This window comes from Procambarus clarkii, chromosome 90 (genome assembly GCF_040958095.1).
Source record: "Procambarus clarkii isolate CNS0578487 chromosome 90, FALCON_Pclarkii_2.0, whole genome shotgun sequence".
NCBI lineage: Eukaryota > Metazoa > Arthropoda > Malacostraca > Decapoda > Cambaridae > Procambarus > Procambarus clarkii.
In genome coordinates this window covers 6,655,781-6,673,768 of record NC_091239.1, presented here as the reverse complement: position 1 = coordinate 6,673,768, position 17,988 = coordinate 6,655,781, and the positions used below count along the sequence as shown (strand labels likewise).

At 37.7% G+C, this 17,988-nt stretch overlaps 1 protein-coding gene across 1 annotated transcript in view; it reads left to right on the top strand.

Moving 5' to 3' along the window:
- LOC123746470 (solute carrier family 49 member 4) overlaps nt 1-17,988 on the top strand; it is a 308,306-nt gene that overhangs the window by 215,417 nt on the left and 74,901 nt on the right. The window contains exon 8 of the mRNA XM_069318233.1: nt 9,796-9,904. Coding sequence (XP_069174334.1) covers nt 9,796-9,904 — 109 coding nt within the window. The remainder of the gene's footprint in view (nt 1-9,795; nt 9,905-17,988) is intronic.

Genomic DNA, 17,988 nt, shown 5'->3' with positions numbered 1-17,988 from the left:
AAGGATCTGTAGTTTGGGATGTTCCAAAACATCTTTAGTTTTCCTAATACAAATAGTCAAAGTTCCCCCCCAAAAAAAAATTATGCAAATACGTCATGTTTATTGCTATTATAAAATCAATAAATGAATTTAGGGAAACAAAACAACTTCAGATTTTAGAGACATAAACATTACATATAAGGTGTAAGTTTCAATTAAATTGAATAAAAATGAAAGAGTTTGAAGTCGTTTATGTTACTTGAAAAATTAATCAATAAAATATAAAGTCTAAGGTGCTGCCATCTGTGGCTGAGGTTGACTTCAACAAATTTTCTCCAAAATTGGCCCCCTTGCAGATAGGCATACGTGCAGTCAGGTATTAAAGTTTCATGCAAATCTACTGAAAAAAACACCAAACTGAAAAAAAAATTGACTTAATTTTTTTGTAATAAAACTAATTATAATATATTTTTAATATATTCTATTTTTAAAATATACTGAGAGTCATAGACATGATTTCAGTTGACACTTGTGTTTGATAATCGTTTTTGACCATTTAGGAAATTTTTCACACATAATTGAATATGTTTTTCTCCCTTCCTATTTATCCTACCTATTTATGACCAGATGACACCCTTTTCATATACAACTCGTCAAAAAAATTTGATTTAAATCGAGCCAGTTTTAATTTTTGGCATATATGAAACTACTTCCCCCTGAATTCACTGGGTAAGCCACTCTTGGGAGAGTCCCCACCCGTCCTCACTCCTCCTGAACTCTTGAAGTTCTTACTAAACCTTGGGTAAGATGAGTGTTTGGACGGTTCTTCTCTACGTAGATGTAGTGCTTCCTCCAGCATGTCTGCTCTGTCCACTGCGGCTTTCAGGTCCTTAATTCCCGCTTCTCTCACTCGGACCTTGAGCTCTGGATGGAGCACTGATTTGAACTTCTCCATCACTATCAACTGTTTAAAATCATCCACCTTTTAAACTTCTCCTGCCTTCAACCATCTTAGAAACCTTCATTCCATCTCATGTGTAGTCTCAGCGTACGACCTTCCCGACGCTCTCGTACACTCTTGAAAACGTTTCTATTTCACCTTTGAAATTAGTCTAAACAAGTGGAATACCGCATTCTTGATCGTAACGTAGTTGTCGTTGTTTCTGCACTCCTTGATGCGGTAAGGTCCTGAAAACTTGTTTTGCAATGGAGAACCTGGGATAGGAAAATATGCCAACACGAAGTCTCCTGGTTTAAATTTCCTTAATTTGCTGCTTTGGTCAAAATGAGTCTTCATCCTCACCTGAGCTTTCAATAGATTGTCATTAGCAAATTTACGTACTCTCTCTAGAATGTGTTTTAAGTTTTGAAGAAACTGGGGCACATTCTGAGGGTCGCTGAAGGTGGCATTACGAAGAGAGACTTTGAAAGCTTTGAGAGGAGTACGGCACTTACGTCCGTACAGCATCTCATAAGGAGATACTCCTAGAGACTCATTGGGGAGACTTCTGAAAATGCACATAATGAGGTCAAGTTGTTTATTCCAGTCCTTCAAGGTTTCATTGCAAAATTTCTTTAGGAGTGCTTTAATAGTCTGATGACTACATTCAAGAGAACCCTGTGAAGCAGGATGATAGGGGCTGGACAATACCTGTGTGATGTTGAACTCCTCCAGTGTCTTCTTGAAGAGATCAATGGTGAAGTTGGTGCCACAGTCACTTTGAACCTCTCTTGGAAATCCATAGTGGGTGAAGATCTTCAATAGTTGTTTCACCACAGTAGCAGCCGTAATGTTCTTTACTGGAACTGCTATGGGGAATCTGGTGGTAGGACACAGGATAGTTAGGATATAGGCGTTGCCAGAACTGGTTCGGGGTAAAGGACCAACACAGTCTATGATGATTCTTTGGAAAGATTCCGCAGACACTGGGATAGGATTCAACGGTGCCTTATGAATAGAGATGTTAGGTTTACCTGCCATCTGACATGTATAACACTGTTGCACGTAACTTTTGACGTCTTTAACCATACCTGGCCAGTAGTAGTCTTGTCTGATTCCGTGGTAGGTTTTGTTAAAACCATAGTGAGAAAGTACTCTTTGGGCCAGGTGTAGAATATCGGGCCGTAGGCTGGTGGGAACCACTAGTTGTTCGACATTTGCGCAATCGTCGTCCTCCTTCAGCTTTCTGGGTCTGTACCTGCGGTAGAGCAACTCATTCTCTAGGAAGAACCCAGGGATACTGTCAGGTTGAGTCTCAGCCTGGAAGAACAATGGTGTTAATGAAGGGTCCTCTCTCTGTAACTTACGGAACTCCAAACTAGTAAGATTCGGTGGTAGATTCTGAGGGTCTTGAGGGACAGCGGTAGCAGTAGAGTCAGCTGGTTGCGGGCGTGCAGCTTGTGCACGGGTGGTCACCAAAACCGGAGGAGAAACTTCACTTTCTTGGACCTCTGCTGGAACATACTCAAAGATGGGATTATCCATTACAGAGGTACACACCTAGGGTTTGTCCATGATGATCAGGTTGGACGGTTGCAGATCTTCTGCCAAGTCGTTGCCCAGGAGAAGTTGCACTCCAGGCATGGGAAAAGGCTTTTCCCTGATGGCGACTTGGACTTCTCCGGTCACGAAAGGACAATCCAGGTGGACTCTGGCGAGTGGATACGGAGTGGTAGAAGTGAGGTCAGTGATAAAGACGGTTTCCCAGGTGTAGGAGATGTTAGGCACAGCTGTTTTCAATATTATGGACTGAAGAGCCACTGTGTCCCTCAAGATCTTCAATTTGAAACGTCCCTCCGAATCTGTACCGTTGATGGAGACAGTTCCAGGATACAGGTGTTTACTGAAGAGAGAAAGATCATTAACATGAACACCAACATTCACCACAGACTTACCGGACTTAGGAGAAGTTGGTTTGGGTTTAGTAGTTTCATTATTGCCTTTGTATTGAGCCTTCCCACATTTATCTATGGTATGTCCATAGAGTTTGCAATACTTACAATACAATTGAGAGCTTGCTTGATCGGCACTCGCTTTATCATAACTGTACCAAGACTTCTTACTGGAAGGTGGTTCTGGTGTAAGCCGGTGGATAAGGCTGTAGGTGTCAGCTGACTTCGCACATCTGATGTAGTCGGTTTCTTCTTTATCTGCTAAATATAAACGGATGGAAGGGGGAACACGTCTCAAGAATTCCTCAACTAGCATGAGGTTGACGAGTTCTGAAAATGTAGAGACATGTGCTGCTTCCAGCCATTTCATGAAATATCTTTTCTTGGTATTGGCAAATTCTAGAAAGGTGGTGGTACTTGCCTTTAGATAATCACGGAATTTTCGTCTGTAGCTTTCGGCGGAGAGAAGGTAGGCATCCAAAACTGCTTGCTTCAGGGTCTGGTAGTCATTCTCAGACGCTAAGGTACTGAGTGTAACTGCAGCTCTACCTGTGAGATGCACTCTGAGAAGGGTAGACCATTGATCTGCAGGCCTGCTAAGTTGACTAGCTAGGGTCTCAAAAGTGGTGAAAAATACAACGATCTCTGTCTCAACGAATGGTGGCATTAACTTACTTGCATGGGAGACATTGAAACTTACGGGAAGACTAGCTGTAGCTTGTTGACGCTGAGTGTGGTGTGTAGTTTCCAAAGCGAGTTCTTGTCGATGATATTCGAGCGCACTATCAGCTACCTGTTTACTGTGCTCACGTTGTATCTCCAGGTCACGTTTTCTTGCTTCAAGCTGCTCTCGCTCACGCTCACGGAGTAGGGTGGCCTCACGTTCTTTGAGGGCCATCTCGCGTTCTTGTTGTTCTTTCTTTATGGCCGCTTCTTCTTTCCTTAGGGCCGCCTCTTCTTTCTTTAGGGCCGCCTCTCTTTCTTGTTGTTCTTTCCTTAGGGCAGCCTCTTCCTTCCTTTGTTCCCACTCGAGTTTGGCAAGTTCGAGCTTCAACTTCATAGTTGTCAAAGCATGTCTATCTGCAATAGAATAATTTTCGTGAGTTTCAGAGTCAATCTTCCCTTCATCTAAGAGGTGATCCAATATTAAATTATGCAAGTCATTTTTGTTGGTTCCATGGGGAACATCTAGTTGATACTCGTGTGCAAGAGTTTGTAATTCGGTCTTCTTGGCACGAATTAAGTTCCCTATTTCACCTGCTGGATCGTTACGGAAAGCTGGGAGACGAAACATGGTGAAAAATAGCAAATAAATGTTCAACGAATATATTGTGATATGGTAAGTGTCAGTAACAGGATAACGTGGCAACTGGTAACTATCCTGTGGAATTTAATATTTAACAATTAAAGTTAATTTTAGTATGGCAAATTATTAGTCAATCAAAATCGCAGGAAATCTTGTACTCGGTACACAATGTAAGAGAATAAGGGCAAGAAAATCCTACTAAATAAATGAAACTGAGTTTCTAAAACAAATGAAACATTTAATTGTTCCAAAAGTGAATAAGGTAGTCCAAGAATGTAGGCATACCTTGCCAAGTCTCTATAGGACAGAAGCAAGGGTTTTCCCACTAAATGAAATATGATACTTACAGAATTAGCGAACTTTGTGCTCTGAAAAAAGAAAGCTAATTCCCTACCTAAGTAAATATCATCATCTCTGACCGACGTGTAGGGGTGCGAGTGTAAACTGGTGACGAGAACTGCTGTTGAGGTCCCAACTCAGCAACTTAGTACGTGCTAGAGGAACTATGGCCCTCTGTATCCTCCTTCGGTCGGATTGCAGAAGATATGGTGCTTTGACCCGAAGACAAACCAAAGTACCAGGGTACCAAAATGATGATCTGTCTGAGATTGAGAAATATCCTAGGGACAAAAGGTGGAAAACACGAGTAATAACACGGAGGGAGGGATGACCAATTAAGAGAATGACTGAGGCCTCCAGTCACCACGTAATCCAAAGTTATCCAACATTCACAATATGCTACTCTCGGAATGCACAATACACACAGCACCATATAAATATTAAAAGTAATGAAAATATTGAAAAGCAACTGTATCAAAGCCAAGTACACTTATCACAAATTGCTGTTCTAGTACTAGTACCTGAGTGAGGCTCCTAGGACAGGCCTACATTAAATGTGACGGGAAAGTGTAGGAGTGTAGATGTTCAGCAGTCCTCCTAATGGCTGGTGTTAATGCCTGTCACATTTACAAAAAAATGAGACTGCTTGGCTGTTGTCTGTGGTAGAGTAAGGGAAGACACACAAAACACATAGTATGAACAATGAAACTTTAATTAACTGGAAAGCAAATATAAAAACAAAGACAATCCCTTGGCTATGTACAGTGCAAACAAACAAGTCATAAAAATTAAGAACAGGGATAAATTACTCTAGGAATAATATAAAGACAAAATGACATAAACAGGTGCTGAGAATATAGCGCTAGCTGGGAACCTCCACCAATAAACAGGACGTGTATCAGTTGATTGTTCCCAGCTTGAGAGCACAAGGATATTCTGACTTCAATGGCTGGTTCAAGCCCAGACATTGACTTAGGTAGAGGGCGCTGAGGTGCAGAGGTGCAGGTGTGCAGACGGTGGGTCACCAATCAGAAGCAGGCAGGCTGGAATGGTAGTTTGCTGATTAACGACAGGCGAACCGGCATGGAGGGAGTGTGGAGTTGGGGTTTAGGGTACGTTTTGCCTCCTGGCCAAACGTTTTGTGCTACTGGTAGACGTATCTTGAAGGTAGCATCTTATTCTTGCATGTGTAAGTAACTTTATGTAGGGAAGAACAGGCTCAATCTCTCTTGAAAGAGATTATCGTCACAATATATATATATATATATATATATATATATATATATATATATATATATATATATATATATATATATATATATATATATATATATATATATATATATATATATATATATTAGTATATTTTGGTAGCAGTCTTTCCTGTAGACATATATTATTAAATATGACCGAAAAAGTAAGATTAATAATTCTAACACGAATTTTCTCAATCTTTCGTACATTTCTTTTCACTATTGGAGGTAAATCAAAAATCAATTCTCCAAAATTAATTTTTATTTCTAGTCTGACGCGACACGAGCGCGTTTCGTAAAACTTATTACATTTTCAAAGACTTTAGTTTACAAATAGACAACTGAATAGAACTTACGCATCTCCAATTTTATATCTACATTTTAGTGAGGTGGATGGGGTGAGGTGGCATTAATAGGGTATTAATTTCATCAACACAAGACAGAACAAGAGGTGGCATTAATAGGGTATTAATTTCATCAACACAAGACAGAACACGAAACAATGGGTATTGAATAGAAGTGTATGTAGAAAGCCTATTGGTCCATATTTCTTGATGCTTCTATATTAGAGCGGAGTCTTGAGGTGGGTAGAATATAGTTGTGCATTAATTGGCTGTTGATTGCTGGTGTTGACTTCTTGATGTGTAGTGCCTTGCAAACGTCAAGCCGCCTGCTATCGCTGTATCTATCGATGATTTCTGTGTTGTTTACGAGGATTTCTAAATCCTAGTAAACAACACAGAAATCATTATTTCTTCATGCTTCTATATTGGAGCGGAGTCTTGAGGTGGGTAGAATATAGTTGTGCATTAATTGGCTGTTGATTGCTGGTGTTGACTTCTTGATGTGTATCGATAGATACAGCGATAGCAGGCGGCTTGACGTTTGCGAGGCACTTCACATCAAGAAGTCAACACCAGCAATCAACAGCCAATTAATGCACAACTATATTCTACCCACCTCAAGACTCCGCTCCAATATAGAAGCATCAAGAAATATGGACCAATAGGCTTTCTACATACACTTCTATTCAATACCCATTGTTTCGTGTTCTGTCTTGTGTTGATGAAATTAATACCCTATTAATGCCACCTCACCCCATCCACCTCACTAAAATGTAGATATAAAATCGGAGATGCGTAAGTTCTATTCAGTTGTGTATTTGTAAACTAAAGTCTTTGAAAATGTAATAAGTTTTACGAAAAGCGCACGTGTCACGTCAGACTAGAAATAAAAATGAATTTTGGAGAATTGATTTTTGATTTACCTCCAACAGTGAAAAGAAATGTACAAAACATTGAGAAAATTCGTGTTAGAATTATTAATCTTACTTTTTCGGTCATATTTAATAATATATAAATATATATATATATATATATATATATATATATATATATATATATATATATATATATATATATATATATATATATATATATATATATATATATATATATATATATATATATATGTCGTACCTAGAAGCCAGAACGCACTTCTCAGCCTACTATGCAAGGCCCGATTTGCCTAATAAGCCAAGTTTTCATGAATTAATTGTTTTTCGACTACCTAACCTACCTAACCTAACCTAACCTAACCTAACTTTTTCGGCTACCTAACCTAACCTAACCTATAAAGATAGGTTAGGTTAGGTTAGGTAGGGTTGGTTAGGTTCGGTCATATATCTACGTTAATTTTAACTCCAATAAAAAAAAATTGACCTCATACATAATGAAATGGGTAGCTTTATCATTTCATAAGAAAAAAATTAGAGAAAATATAATAATTCAGGAAAACTTGGCTTATTAGGCAAATTGGGCCTTGCATATTAGGCTGATAAGTACGTTCTGGCTACTAGGTACATATATATATATATATATATATATATATATATATATATATATATATATATATATATATATATATATATATATATATATATATATATATATATATATATATATATATATATATATATATATATATATGTCGTACCTAGTAGCCAGAACGCACTTCTCGGCCTACTATGCAAGGCCCGATTTGCCTAATAAGCCAAGTTTTCCAGAATTAATATATTTTCTCAATTTTTTCTGTTGAAATGATAAAGCTACCCATTTCATTATGTATGAGGTCAATTTTTTTTTATTGGAGTTAAAATTAACGTAGATATATGACCGAACCTAACCAACCCTACCTAACCTAACCTAACCTATCCTTATAGGTTAGGTTAGGTTAGGTAGCCGAAAAAGTTAGGTTAGGTTAGGTAGGTTAGGTAGTCGAAAAACAATTAATTCATGAAAACTTGGCTTATTAGGCAAATCGGGCCTTGCATAGTAGGCTGAGAAGTGCGTTCTGGCTACTAGGTACGACATATATATATATATATATATATATATATATATATATATATATATATATATATATATATATATATATATATATATATATATATATATATATTAGTATATTTTGGTAGCAGTCTTTCCTGTAGACATATATTATTAAATATGACCGAAAAAGTAAGATTAATAATTCTAACACGAATTTTCTCAATCTTTCGTACATATCTTTTCACTGTTGGAGGTAAATCAGGGTAAGGCAGGTCCTAGTCAACAACGGCTTCTCCAATGGTTTCGTCGAAGACATCATAAGAAGGAAAGTGAAACGCCATGCAACCTCTGAAGAGACAACTAACACAACACCTATACCCCCTATTAGACTATTTTACAGGAACTTCTTTTCCACAGCTCATAAAACGGAGGAAAGGGTCCTGAAAGATATTGTTAATAGAAACGTTATCCCTACAGACAAAAATCAGAGGATACAACTGACGATTTACTATAAAACCAGAAAAACGGCCAGCCTACTCATGAGAAACTCTCCAGACACAAAACAGAACGCTTTAAAAGAGACTAACGTCGTCTATGCCTTCAAATGCCCTCTTGGGGACTGTAAGCTCCAAAAAAACCAGTATATAGGCAAGACAACAACATCTCTTTCTAGGCGTTTAACGATGCATAAGCAACAGGGCTCCATTAAGGAACATATAATCTCTTCCCACAACCAAACCATCGCCAGAGAAATCCTAGTAAACAACACAGAAATCATCGATAGATACAGCGATAGCAGGCGGCTTGACGTTAGCGAGGCACTACACATCAAGAAGTCAACACCAGCAATCAATAGCCAATTAATGCACAACTATATTCTACCCACCTCAAGACTCCGCTCCAATATAGAAGCATCAAGAAATATGGACCAATAGGCTTTCTACAAACACTTCTATTCAATACCCATTGTTTCGTGTTCTGTCTTGTGTTGATGAAATTAATACCCTATTAATACCACCTCTTGTTCTGTCTTGTGTTGATGAAATTAATACCCTATTAATGCCACCTCACCCCATCCACCTCACTCAAATGTAGATATAAAATCGGAGATGCGTAAGTTCTATTCAGTTGTGTATTTGTAAACTAAAGTCTTTGAAAATGTAATAAGTTTTACGAAACGCGCTCGTGTCGCGTCAGACTAGAAATAAAAATGAATTTTGGGGAATTGATTTTTTATTTACCTCCAACAGTGAAAAGAAATGTACGAAAGATTGAGAAAATTCGTGTTAGAATTATTAATCTTACTTTTTCGGCCATATTTAATAATATATATATATATATATATATATATATATATATATATATATATATATATATATATATATATATATATATATATATATATATATATATATATATATATGTATATATATATATATATATATATATATATATATATATATATATATATATATATATATATTTATATATAAAGTTCAGGTTGTGAAAATAACTATGATACGTCTATAAATTATACGAAGAAATTTTGAAATTGTCTTGTTTACTTTTACATGCAGACTGATGATGGCCAAAAATACACCCAAAGGAAGTCTAAGTTTCAGTTATAATTTGTTTTCAATTAGTTTGAGTTGTGACACTGTGATCGTTTTCCATCTTAAAATCTTCATATTTTCAGAAATGGAAATGCATTGCTGATAACAATTGCATACAGCGTCTGCGCCTCAGTTCCTGTTAGCTGGCTCTCTGTTCTCAACTTTTCTCTTTATGATCTGGGAATGCATCAGGTATGTAAAATTGTTCTTAATAACAATTGTTGTTGTGCTTATTTAGGGGTTACCTACTGGTGGAGGTTCCGGGAATCAATGGCCCCGTGGTCCGGTTTCCGACCAGGCCTCCCGGTTGGTCGTTTGGTCATCCAGGCTGTTCAAGCAGCCTGACGTGTGAATAACAACTTTGTTGATCAGGAATTCTTTGGATGTGATTGTCACGTTCTCACTTGAACACTGTGAGAGACCGGCCAGTTATGTCACTTAAGTGTAGTAAAAGAGGGATTAAAAGTTTAGTTGATGTAGAGAGTTCTCCTTCAGCGTACCTATTGCACCTTGATTTTTTAGTAGGGTTATTTTGCACATCTGGCCATGCCTACTGGTTATATATGATGTAATCTACGTGTTCTGGTTTGGAACCAGCCCCTCAAATATTTTCCATGTGTAGATTATTATGTATCTCTTTCGGCTGCGCTCTAAAGAGTAAAGACTTACAACTTTTTATCGGTCTTAATCGGTGCGAAAGTGTTAAGATGACTTATAGAGTGGATTCTAGCAATAAAGGATCTTTGTACATTCTCTTGGTCAGCAATTTCTCTTGCTTTGAATGGACCAGTTAGTGTGCGATAATATCCTACTCTAGAGAGCACTAGTATCGTGAAAAGTATCATCATTGATAAGGTATCCCTTGTATGGAAAGTCCTTCTTATCCAACCTGTTATTTTTCGTGCAATCGTGACAGTCACTTTTTATGTTCTTTAAAGATAATGTCTTCCGGCATGAATACTATTAAATCCTTTACATTGCTTTTTCGTTCTATAGTGTGATTTGATTCCGTTTTATATATGGTTTCCGTTTTTCATTTTCGTGTTTTTCCATAGCGCATGATCTGGAGCTTATTTTCATTAAAAATAATATTATTAACTGTGGCCCATTGAAAGACCTGATTTACATCAGACTCGAGGTTTGTTGTGAGATTTTTCGTCATGATTATTCTAGTATTAAATCCGTCAACTTTAAACTTTGAGTCTAGATGGGCCTCCTGAGGAAGGACTTGCTTAGCTAACACGCTAAGTGTAGCTCATTCCCCCACTCTAGAGACCATAGAACAAATGACTAGGTGCGAGCAAATGCCGAGACCTCAAAAAGTTTGAAATCCTTTTCACTAGGCCGTCGACTTTCGTAAATCGCTGGAGCAAATCTAACAAGAAGGTAACGGATTCTCACAACTTATTTGTAGTTGTGTAATGCTATGAATTTAGCCCAAATCTCATGAAGCAGTCTCAGATGAATAACAATAATAATTTCAGGCAACATGGCAGAACAAATGTAAATTAATAAAGTATGTGGTGTAACGAAAGACAGCGTTCAACATAACAGCACAATTTATTCAACAAAGTACTAACTACAACAACAACAACGAAAAATATCACTGACGTTCCTCGAAATCCTTCCCTGTGACACCTTTACAACAGATAGACACCAGCCACGAGTATGACTCGAGGATCCTTCCTGCAATCGCGTTGTGCTGCATAAATAAACTAACTTTAACATACTGAGTGTTCACAGAGGGATCAATCAAGCAAAACATACTAAGTCTATAATCACTAATGCAACAAGGTAGATTAGGAGACAAGTCTCCTGTAACCTCCTATCAGTTACTTTACGCTCTTTGCAGCCCTCCCTTGCAATAGCAATTGCAATGCAATCAAACTAGTAGCCTGTCATATGACATTACAATGACTAATGGGATTACTGGCAACTCCAGCATCCCTCCTTAAGTAAATTCTTAAGTTAACACTTCGTCCCTCGGACGATCAACAATCAATAACTAATTGATTACCTTAATATTAATAATAACACATATGTTAACTTAATCTTGTCTCCCACAGACAAGTCAAACTGTACAACTGTTACTCGTAACTCAGAATTACACAAACACATTACCCGTCAAGCGTTCAGTGAGTAATCCCCATTAATCCCTGTACTACGGACAGCTGATTAATCCAAGCACGAGTTATGTTATCGGTTACTATCGCCCATTCGATAGTTTACTACAATTCTATGCCCAAAGTGCTAAGAGGATGGCAATCACCCTTGACTACCTCGAGCAATTAATTACTATTTTGAAGATCAATAATTAATTATACACAAATATGTTACCTTTCACACAGGCTCAACAATTATGCATCAATGAAATGAATTCTCTCTGAGGTCCATCATACCCCCAATGAACTCAGGTGACTAGATCACTATCCCACGGACTGATAACTAATCACAACGTCTACATTACTTAACAGTGACTTTACTCTCCCAAGAGTCAATCAAATTATCTGTCCAACTGACAGATATTAATAACAGCCGTTACGTTAATGCAACAATGTAGCTTTTGTGTGAGTCGATCAACCCTGATCTGAGTTAATTAACTTGATTTCCGTGAACCCTTATTTACCTGTCCAACTGACAGATAATATCAACAGACAGTGCTTAAATGCAAGACTTCAGCCCTCCCGGAATTCCTACAACACTGTCTGACTTCGCCTGAAGTGGCTGCTTTGCCCCAAATCCCTTGATTTGGGGCCAAATCAAAGTCAAAACAGCTATTCCTTGGAAAAAAGTTAACCCAAACGTATCTTACATTACTTAAAATATCTAATGAACAATTTTTCTATAAGCAATGGGTGTTCCTTTGGGTACGTTACATTAATTACCCTTGACTAATTACCCCTCACTGAATACTGGACTTCGATGACAACCAAATATACAGAATAATAACACCAAGTACTCGTCCCAATGGCGAGTTCACCCACGCCACAATAAATCAACCCTCGATGATCTATATCGATTACAACCCGTTTGTAATTGACAGTTACTGCAGAACACCAGTAAATAACACACTCGGTGGTCTAAAACATTAGAACACGGCCCAAACAATTTACTGAACTACAGCAATAACACACTCGGTGGTCTAAAACATTAGAACACGGCCCAAACAATTTACTGAACTACAGCAATAACACACTCGGTGGTCTAAAACATTAGAACACGGCCCAAACAATTTACTGAACTACAGCAATAACACACACGGTGGTCTAATAACACTTAAAACACTGCCCAACAATTTGCAACCCAGTTGCAATGTTATTTACTGCAGCCACATTAATAGCACACTCGATGATCTAACAACACTCTATTAGAACACGGCCAAACAATTTACTGCAACACAGTAATAACACACTAGGCTTCGTAACACTATAATTATACATTGTACCCGCTGACCTCACCTGTAGCTCTCACCTATTAAACGCTAATGTAGAACACTAATGACATAACACACTCCCTTCAACTTGGGCAAGTGATTAGTGATCCAACGGATTGATAATTACTCCCATAAATTTACATTACTCTCAGAGCTGTCAGCTGTCACTCCCGACAGCGACGTTACTCACGCTCCACCACAAATCCACCAAATTACGTTAAACAGGTCAGCCCCCCCCCCCACACAAACCACACACATACATACACATATATATATATGTATATATATATATATATATATATATATATATATATATATATATATATATATATATATATATATATATATATATATATATATATATATATATATATATATATATATATATATATCTATATATATATATATATATATCTATATATATATATATATATATATATATATATATATATATATATATATATATATATGTCGTACCTAGTAGCCAGAACGCACTCCTCGGCCTACTATTCATGGCCCGATTTGCCTAATAAGCCAAGTTTTCATGAATTAATATATTTTCTCTAATTTTTTTCTTATGAAATGATAAAGCTACCCATTTCATTATATATGAGGTCAATTTTTTTTTATTGGAGTTAAAATTAACGTAGATATATGACCGAACCTAACCAACCCTACCTAACCTAACCTAACCTATCTTCATAAGTAAGGTTAGGTTAGGTAGCCGAAAAAGTTAGGTTAGGTTAGGTTAGGTAGGTTAGGTAGAGGAAAAACAATTAATTCATGAAAACTTGGCTTATTAGACAAATCTGGCCTTGCATAGTAGGCTGAGAAGTGCGTTCTGGCTACTAGGTACGATATATATATATATATATATATATATATACATATATATATATATATATATATATATATATATATATATATATATATATATATATATATTAAATATGACCGAAAAAGTAAGATTAATAATTCTAACACGAATTTTCTCAATATTTCTTATGTTTCTTTTCACTGTCGATGGTAATTGAAAAATGACTTCTCCAAAATTCATTTTTATTTCTAGTCTGACGCGACACTTGAACGCGTTTCGTAATAACTTATTACATTTTCAAAGACTTTAGTTTACACACACACAACTATAACCTGCAAACACTAAACAGATTTCTTACTATGCTATAATTCAAACGGCTTTTCATTTTATATACCTGCATTTGGGTGAGGTGATATGTTACAACAGTTTTGGATGAGGTGAAAACAAACTTTCAACACAAGACAGAACACGAAATATTGGGTAAAGTTAAAGGGAAAGAATAGAAGTAAATGCAAAGGGCCTATTGGCCCATATTTCTTGATGCTTCTATATTGGTGTGGAGTCTTGAAGTAGGTAGAATATAGTTGTGCATTAATTGGCTGTTGATTACTGGTGTTGACTTCTTAATGTGTAGTGCCTCGCAGATATCAAGCCGCCTGCTATCGCTGTATCTATCGATGATTTCCGTGTTTTTTGTTGAAACTTCTGTGGTGATGGTCTGGTTGTGGGAAGAGATTATATGTTCCTTATTGGAGCCCTGTTGCTTATGCATCGTTAATCGCCTGGAAAGAGATGTTGTTGTCTTGCCTATATACTGAGTTCTTTGAAACTTACAGTCCCCAAGTGGGCATTTGAAGGCATGGACGACATTGGTCGCTTTCAAAGCGTTCTGCTTTGTGTCTGGAGAGTTTCTCATGAGTATGTTGGCAGTTTTCTTGATTTTATAGTAAATGGTCAATTGTATCTTCTGATTTTTGTTGGAAAATCAACAAAGTGGATTGTTGGATAAAACCGGAAAGTGGAGATGGAAATCCTGTTGGACGACATATTCGACCTCGAGACACAAAAGAAGGTCACTACCAAAGATACCTTACAAGCAGAACTTATCGCAGAAGGAGGAAAGAATCGAGGCAACTACAGAATCACCATACTGTCCCCCGAGCTCAAAGCGGCAGCTAAGAGCCTTCGTGAGAACAAGGAGATAGTTGTCAGGAGAGGTGACAAGTCGCCAATATATGTCATTCTTAAAAAAGACGAATATCTGGCGAAAATGAGCCTCATACTCTCTGACCAAACTAAATTCCATAGGGTAACGAAGGACACTATAGTCGAATTGAAAGCAAAGGTCAACAAATTGATTGAAACTGTGAACGCCAAGAAATCCGGACACCACCTGCCAAAGAATATTCGGGAATATAAACCTGGATACGCGTATGGAAATGTCAAGACACACAAGCCTTAAAACCCACTTCGGCCAATCATCAGCCAGATACCCACACCTACGTACAGACTGGTGAAGCGACTCAACGGCTTGCTGACTCCTTATGACCCTTACACCTTCAGCCTGAAGTCGCCAAAGGAATTTGTTGACTTACTGCGAAGAACACGGGCCACAGGGATAAGAGCCTCCTTGGACGTAGAATCATTGTTTACCAACGTACCTGTAGATGAAACAATCGGGATGATAGCGGACAGAGTGTATCGTGATCCGGCCTGTACTCCTCTTGACATACCAGAAAACATTCTAAGGAAACTACTCCAAGCTTGTACTAAAGAGGCACCCTTCTTGAGCCCGGATGGGCACATGTATAAGCAAGTAGATGGGGTCGCCATGGGTTCTTCCCTAGGTGTCTTGTTTGCGAACTTCTACATGGGTACCATCAAGCAAAAGGTATTAGTCGACATGAACTTGAAACCGGCCATATACTGCAGGTATGGTGACGACATTTTTACACAGGTACCTGATGTCAGACATCTGCAGGAGCTGAAGGAGGCATTTGAGCAGAATTGTGAGTTGCGTTTCGCTTACGAGACGGAGAAGGATGGGAAGCTGCCCTTTCTAGATGTAACAGTCATGGAAATGAGCGGAGGTTTCCACACTGCAGTCTACACTAAGGAAACAAACATAAGAATGTGCCTAAATGCCAACAGTGACTGCCCAGACAGGTACAAGAGGAGTGTTGTTAACGCTTATGTCGACTGTGCTCTCAGCCACAGCTCAGGATGGAAGCAAAGTCAATGAAGAACTCTGTAGGGTAAGGTGAAGAACTCTGTACAGTAAGGCAGGTCCTAGTCAACAACGGCTTCTCCAATGGTTTCGTTGAAGACATCATAAGAAGGAAGGTGAAACGCCATGCAACCTCTGAAGAGACAAATAACACAACACCTGTACCCCCTATTAGACTATTTTACAGGAACTTCTTTTCCACAGCTCATAAAACAGAGGAAAGGGTCCTGAAAGATATTGTTAATAGAAACGTTATCCCTACAGACAAAAATCAGAAGATACAATTGACCATTTACTATAAAACCAAGAAAACTGCCAACATACTCATGAGAAACTCTCAAGACACAAAGCAGAACGCTTTGAAAGAGACCAATGTCGTCTATGCCTTCAAATGCCCACTTGGGGACTGTAAGCCTCAAAGAACTCAGTATATAGGCAAGACAACATCTCTTTCCAGGCGATTAACGATGCATAAGCAACAGGGCTCAATTAAGGAACATATAATCTCTTCCCACAACCAGACCATCACCACAGAAGTCTTAACAAAAAACACGGAAATCATCGATAGATACAGCGATAGCAGGCGGCTTGATATCTGCGAGGCACTACACATTAAGAAGTCAACACCAGTAATCAACAGCCAATTAATGTACAACTATATTCTACCTACTTCAAGACTCCGCACCAATATAGAAGCATCAAGAAATATGGGCCAATAGGCCCTTTGCATTTACTTCTATTCTTCCCCTTTAACTTTACCCAATATTACCCAATATTTCGTGTTCTATCTTGTGTTGAAAGTTTGTTTTCACCTCATCCAAAACTGTTGTAAAATATCACCTCACCCAAATGCAGGTATATAAAATGAAAAGCCGTTTGAATTATAGCATAGTAAGAAATCTGTTTAGTGTTTGCAGGTTATAGCTGTGTGTGTAAACTAAAGTCTTTGAAAATGTAATAAGTTATTACAAAACGCATTCAAGTGTCGCGTCAGACTAGAAATAAAAATGAATTTTGGAGAACTGATTTTTCAATTACCATTGACAGTGAAAAGAAACATAAGAAATATTGAGAAAATTCGTGTTAGAATTATCAATCTTACTTTTTCGGTCATATTTAATAATATATGTCTACAGGAAAGACTGCTTCCAAAATATACTGATATATATATATATATATATATATATATATATATATATATATATATATATATATATATATATATATATATATATATATATATATATAAGCCTCAAAATTATTAAATTTGAAATAAATTATTTGTAAATGTATTATTATTTGCAAATGTTTGTATTTGCAATCGGAATGAGTACACTTTAAATCCTTTAACGAGGATCTATTGGAGGGCAAGTCTGGTGCCAACAGCCGCGGTAATTCCAGCTCCAATAGCGTATATTAAAGTTGTTGCGGTTAAAAAGCTCGTAGTTGGATCTCAGTTCCGGACTGACGGTACACCGCCTGGTGCTTACTGTCACGCTCCGAACAGCTAACTAGCCCCGCCGGCTCGCACGGGGTGCTCTTCATCGAGTGTCCCGAGTGGCCGGCACGTTTACTTTGAAAAAATTAGAGTGCTCAGAGCAGGCTACTTTATTGGCCTGAATGTTTAGGCAGAAGTTGTGTGTGCATCCACCACCTCACTTCTTTTTGTTATCTAACTGTGTCCTCTTGTTTGTGTGCCAGTAATTTCAAATTGAAATTGAAATAAGTTTATTGAGGTAAAATACACACAATGGGATGAGGTAGCTCAAGCTATTTTCACCCCGTTCAGGACATCGTGT